The sequence below is a fragment of the Phalaenopsis equestris genome, unplaced genomic scaffold (genome assembly GCF_001263595.1).
Source record: "Phalaenopsis equestris unplaced genomic scaffold, ASM126359v1 Scaffold000002, whole genome shotgun sequence".
Taxonomy (NCBI): domain Eukaryota; kingdom Viridiplantae; phylum Streptophyta; class Magnoliopsida; order Asparagales; family Orchidaceae; genus Phalaenopsis; species Phalaenopsis equestris.
Window position 1 is genome coordinate 75,418,031 of NW_018164444.1, and position 6,931 is coordinate 75,424,961.

Sequence of the window (6,931 nt, forward strand, 5' to 3'; positions counted from 1 at the left end):
TATATATATATATATATTTGTGTGTGTGTGTGTGTGTGTGTGTGTGTGTGTGTGTGTGGATATACTTAAATTATATATTATCAGGTAGTGTGAAATAATTTATTATTCATATTTATGTCATAACACCTGATATTATAGCAGAAAAATATCATCAGAAAAGTGCATGTGTTCAAATAACTCTTATTCATGATCAACACACACACCCCCACACACACACGCACACACACACACACACACACACATATATATATATATGTGTGTGTCTGTGTATGTGTGTGTGTGTGTGTGTGTGGATATACTGAAAATATCATCAGAAAAGTGATCAGAAAAGTGCATGTGTTCAAATAACTCTTATTCATGATCATAAACATTTGATATTTCTTGCAAATTCATTTATACACATAATAAATCGTCCATAGTATTGTAAGGGTGCACCGCCCTCCATACTCGGGGTGTGACACAGACTTTATAGCAAAATAGTTAAGTTTTAACACCATAAACTATGCAAGATAAAGGATTTATAGTGAAGGAAAGTTTGGGTGTTATTGTAGCAGAAAAGTCTCCATGTATTGAATCATAGAAATACAAAAAAACTGCATCAAAGAATTTCAGAAGGGAAAGGATAGCAAAGAATTAAAGATGATTCAAAACCAAGCAAACAAGAAAGGAACTCAACACACTGCTTAGGCAAGAGAGTAATATGAAAAAAGAAGGCCTTTAGTTTGATAAAAAATCACCCCGAAGCCTCATCTTATATTGAAATAACATGAAAGCAAAATATAACAAAAAAAATTAACAATATAAATATACAATTACCTAAGATCATGAAAGAAAAATTATCACGAGATACCTAGTAAAGAGCTTAGTTCATTATAGTAACTAACAACAAGCTATCATGAAGTCAATCGAGCATACCTCCCTGTCGATTTATTCTGGTTTGGCATAATTTGAGCCAAAAGTACACATACACGTAGGCTCTCCCGAGCCAAATTCTGAACAAGTAAATATCTCATATGTTTCTCATCTATGACAGGTTGGGCCTCAGCGGGTTTAACGGTTTGCAAGAGTTTGGATGATGGGTGGTTCTTATTATCTTCTGGGTCTTCCCTCTGATTATTGAAGTTTTGGAAAACTGACACATTCCGCTTCGTTCCAATAACAAAAGCTTCATCCTGACCTTTCGTCTCTTCATGTGGAACAATGAGGATGAGACATGGAAGTGCAACCGTCTGTGATGCTATCAGTTGGTTGTTACTAAGACCACCAACTGAAATTTTAAATTCTAACATCGTCTGATATGTGTGAATTTTGTATGTCTCAACAATAAGTTCTTCATCATCTGGGAGAGTAGGAATCACAATATCATCAAATTTCACGTGTTATGGTTTATCACATAGAAAAAAGACATCGGATGTATCCACGAATAAAGGAGTTCACCCTGGAAAGATGACAACAGATAAAAACTTTCGTTCAAACTGCTCTTCAGCGTCGATGGTGTCCTTACCCATTGAAATTTTAAATTCTAACATCGTCTGATATGTGTGAATTTTGTATGTCTCAACAATAAGTTCTTCATCATCTGGGAGAGTAGGAATCACAATATCATCAAATTTCACGTGTTATGGTTTATCACATAGAAAAAAGACATCCGATGTATCCACAAATAAAGGAGTTCAGCCTGGAAAGATGACAACAGATAAAAACTTTCATTCAAACTGCTCTTCAACGTCGATGGTGTCCTTACCCAAGGTTTCAACAACGCAATGCTCCGTAAAATAGATCATTCCCCCGATTGTGCATTTTGCTTCCACATGTTTAAATCTATGGCAATTGCAATATTTTTTTGTTATGACAGACTTGCAAATTGGTTTGGTTTTATAGTAGCAAGGGGGTCGCTTTCTCCTCTTTAGAAACAAGATTCTATAACTTTTGGTGGTAGCAAGTTGGCAAGAACTGACGTTGTGTTTCTGCTTCATCTTTATATTTTCTTGTTCTTCTCTTTGACCTTCCAGATCACGATCAAAGGTAACCTCTCACTAGATTTTCTCTTCAATATCCATAAGCCTCTCTTGGAGGCGACGGAGCGCACGCTGTATTTTTTCTCTGATAGTCTCGGACATATTTTTCCTTGGCGGCATGATTGACAGTTTTGGATCTGTGGAAGGAAAAAAAAGGAACAAAGAAGGAAGAGAAAAATAAATAAAAGAAAAAAAATTTGGTGTGATGGAATGGGTAGGCGTAGATGCCAGAAACCCTAAGATGGGACTAGGGTTGGGCTAATTTTAATATCAAATGATACCGGAGTTAATTTAAACTACGACGCAAGACACAATTCCATTACTGACTTAAAACCCAGTTACAATGAAAAATCGAAATAATGAAACATAACACACAAAGCAAAAGCAAAAAACAAGAGATTACAACTAATGACTTTACAAAGAAGACACAACACGCTTATGAGAAGGGAGTCGGGCAAGAGGGGTTGGATTGGCGGTTGCGGTGAAGGCCGAATAGGTGGGGGTTGTTGTGGAAAAAGTAGGACAAGTTGGCAATAGCAACGGCGTCGAATAGTAGCTGGAGAGAAGCAGAAACATTGTTTGAGGTTGGTTCGATAGCCTGCAAGGGTGCAAGGGGGAGTTTGGAAGTTGTTGAGGGTGTTGGAGTAAGGAAGCAGCAGCGGTAAGAATGGAATAATAGATAAATATCTCGGCAGGGTCAAGATACAACCGAAGCACCACCCGGACCCGTGGAGACGATCACCACCTCAGATGAGGGACAGGCGGAGCACTACCTTGATGTCGGATACAACCCTTAAAGGGAAAATATCAAGGCTAAAACTTGAATTTAGATATCAAAACAAGACCTCTAACTTTAAGCACATCATCGCATATGTATAAAGAGGTTATACTTATTTTAGGTAATAAAACTAAGGAAGGCGAATAAAATATAATCTAGTTTTTAGATTTTATGAAAGGATTTAAAATAGGAAAGAATTTAAAATAAGAAAGGATTTAAAATAAGAAAGGATTCAAAATAAGAATGGAGAATAGGAAAGTTCTTGGGAAAGAAAGGTTGAGGGGAGAGAGAAAGGAGAGGTGAGGAAGGAAGCAGAAAGAAGAAAAGGAAAGGGGAAAGAAAGGAAAAGGGAAGGAGGGGGTGGCAGCCCCCCTCCCTTGGGGACCGATCAGTCCTCCCCCAAGCCCCACGTCACTAAGGAGTCATTGTGAAGATTTACCACTTGCTTCCGGCAGAAGATATAAAAAGTGAATGACCTAGAAGCAGCAGTCGCCCTTACCATGCTAACTCAATGGTTGAAACAATGATCATTCAAGTACAAGGTAGGACTAAAACAATCAGAAAGCTGGCGAATAATCCCGAAACTAGCAAATAATCATAAAATTGTAGATGAATAAAATCGATGCCCACCAATCAGAATAGAACTCCCATTAGCATCAATGTTCGTGAATCAAAGATAAGGTAACTTCAATTTAACTAACATATAACCAAACACGACATAGCGCAAGGCAAGCACCACATCATCAGCTTGAACAACAAAATGAAGAAAGAAAGTATATGATACATTGACAACAAGAAAATAAATTGTTAGTAGCCACCAGAGCAATCAAGTACAAGATATGACTAAAACAATCAGAATGCTGGCAAATAATCCTCAAACTAGCAAATAATCATAAAATTGTAGATAAATAAAATCGATGCCCACCAATCAGAATAGAACTCGCATTGGCATCAGTGCCCGTGAATCAGAGATAAGGTAAGCACCACATCATCAGCTTGAACAACAAACTGAAGAGAGAAAGTATATGATACATTGACAAGAAGAAAATAAATTGCTAGTAGCCACCAGAGCAATCATCCCTGCTCCTAAGTAAATCTCCTAAGTTGAGTTAGTCAACACGATCAAAGATTAAAAAACATGTTTTCGTTGATCAGCTCCATTATATTTATAATTGGAAATTCAAGATACAATAAATATTATGCTTTTTCATTAAGTACATGATCAACATATGGAGGATTGTCAATATCTTTATGAACTAGTTCAATAACTCATTAAAGAGGGAAAATTGAAAGAATTTGTTTTTAACAAAGAATAAAAATGGAAAAAAAATATGATGTCACCCCAACACGAGCTAATGAAAAAGCTAGGTACCATGACTAAAAAGTATGTCTAAGGAATTTTCCTTATACAACTATTGTTCAAATATGTTTTTCACAATAAATGCTAACTTTTTTACTTTCGGCTTCTTTTTGTAGAGTTAGAATTTTTTTTCTTTATTACGAGCACTCGTATCCCTACAAAACTTCTTCCAAAAGTTGTTAATGAGAATTCAAGTACTGCTCTGAACAAAATTAGTCACGACATCGATGACATTGAAGGAATTGAAATTCAGCACTAGCTTTCGCCTATTATCTCTTGTTACTTGAGAAACTTGATACTCATTCACTTTTCAAAATTATATTATGTACTGAAGCGCAATTCAACCTCGGCGGTCATCAGACCTAAGAGAGGATTTGTTATCAAACTTGCTTTCTGGAATTCCTACCATTCGAAGACTTATCTAGGTATTCTAAACTCTCAACAATCAAGGGTTTCTTCCCCTAGCCAAATGTCACTTTGAAACCAATAGTGTTACAAGATAAGAAGTTTAGCATTTATGTATGAATGTGTGCATGCATATACACCACAAGACACCAAATTGGAAGAAATATGATGAATATGTCCAAAAGAATATGTTCAGCCCACAAACAATTCAAGATCCAAGTGGTGTCTTTCATGGAGATCCCAGGGATCATAAATGATATAGAATATGTAAGCTTGGTTCTAGGTTTCATAATTCAAGACTAAATGCAGAAGCCTCAAAGACTAGGTTAAGCATGCAGAGGAAAACGTCTTCCTTCTCACCACTGAGAAGGACGATAAAAACAAAAGACGAGAAGGAATCAGATAGAAGGAAAAAAAAAGTGGTGGAGGGAAGACATACCCGGAGGAACTAAACACCTAGTGGTAAGCCAAGTGATGACTAACCCCTTCAGTGACAAAGGAGGTAGAGAAAAGACAGACAAGGAAAAAGGCGAAGGAGAAATGGAAGGAAGAAGGCGAAGGAGGACATTAAAGAGCACGAGAGCATATGAGAATTACTGGAGTCGCATGCAGATCGAAAATAACAAAAAATCGTTGTCGTACAAAAGCGTTAAAGGGTAAGTTTGCAAAAGTGAGGTGCCGATCAAGCTAAAGGAACAATATGCAGCAGACAACAAAACATATTAGATCGCAATTTCTCTTTAAAGTTTAGATGGCAGGTATGTATATCGAAGACAAATCAATGCAGTATATCCATGAAAGATGCGAGCCCCAAACAATAGCCAAAAGGCAATAGCAGCATCATTCGGGAGATAGGAAAAGGGAGGGAGTGAGCACCTGGATGAAGAGAGCGGCAGCGGAGGCACGGCGAGTGAAGCTGCGATGCTTGCGCTCGTGGGCTACCTTCTCGAGAAGGGCATCCCGGGAGATTTCGCTTGCGCTGGCACCACGGAGAGATACCTGAGAGGCGCGCGAACGTCAACAGTAATGACATGTAGAAGACATAGGCTAGAGATAGCGCAACATACCCTGGATTGTTTCCGTGAGGCGGACATGGCTGTTGAGTACCTGCAGATTTGGGACGAAGCAGGAGGCTTCTAGCTGTTCCTACCCTCAACAGCAACCATGAATATCAAGAAAGAATCGCTGCAAAGCTTGGGTTTTTATTTCTTGAAGCAAAGTTCTCCCTATTAGTGATATATATATATATATATATATATATATATATACTTTTTTATTTATTTATGTCAGGTGTCAGCTCTTCCATAATCCTTTTGTGAAAATTGAAGATTTGTGTTGGTCAGGATAAATTTTTTTTTTCAAAAAATTATAACGTCGATATTTTAAATTATTATGTCATTGTTCGAGTATGTCTTTGGGGTGAAATATAGATAACTATATACTGTTAAAAATGTGTAGTGTTCGCTGCATTAGCACTTGATGTAATGTTAAATAAGAAAGGATTTCATATTATGAATATATGTGGATAAGAACGTTAGTTTATGAAGCTAATATTGTAATATAAACATAAAATATAAGCACTCACATAAGTAAATTGATGGAATTAGTAGATATTATGATTCATAAAAAGATAGGTATATTAATTAACAAGAAACTATGTGTGTTGGAACAAAGACTAAGAAGATTAATAACTTGGGTTTTGAACTTTGGTATTCAAATTGGAGTACTAAAAATTTTGTTGAAATTATATATATAAGTTTGAAAGATAATGTTCTAATAATTAATATAATTAAAGATATAATTATAGCTTTAAAGATTTATGTGATACAAGAATTATTAAAGTTATAAGTATTTATACTCCCCAAGTAGTTTGGATATATGTTTAAAAGAAAAATTTTAGAATGACCAAAAAAAATGAATACAAACGATACCTCTAGAAAAAAATTTATTTGAAGAGATGGGCATGCTAGTAGAGCAGTAGAGAATTTTAGTAGTTGTTGACCTCACTTTTGGTTGAGGTCTAGAAACTTCTTTAATAGCCTAGGTCTAGCCATAGGACTTTCCTATTGACTAGTCTTAGAAAATTAGAAGAGGTACCCCACCATTAGAAATTCAAAACTCTTCTTTTTACTCAGCTTGAAATTCCACATATTGATCTTAACCTCTAGCATTTAGTAGGTAAGATCATTATAAGAGAATTCAAGAAGAGTCCCTATAGGATTACTTGGCTTTAGGGTTGACCCTGGAACTAGGATACACCATATCTTCACAATGTATTAATCCCTGGTTCATTTAGAATGGATACCTATCCAATTCTATGTGAAATGCTTAACTTGGTATTTTGCCCCTAGGCACCTCCAAATTACCTAA

General features: G+C 36.3%; 1 protein-coding gene across 1 annotated transcript in view; it reads right to left on the minus strand.

The window, feature by feature from the left end:
- Positions 1-5,731, minus strand: part of LOC110020161 (E3 ubiquitin-protein ligase UPL7) — a 97,994-nt gene extending 92,263 nt beyond the window's left edge. The window contains exons 1-2 of the mRNA XM_020718169.1: positions 5,629-5,731; positions 5,438-5,560 (exon numbers count right to left, since the gene is read on the minus strand). Coding sequence (XP_020573828.1) covers positions 5,438-5,560; positions 5,629-5,655 — 150 coding nt within the window. The 5' untranslated portion in view covers positions 5,656-5,731. The remainder of the gene's footprint in view (positions 1-5,437; positions 5,561-5,628) is intronic.
- Positions 5,732-6,931: the final 1,200 nt, after the last annotated feature.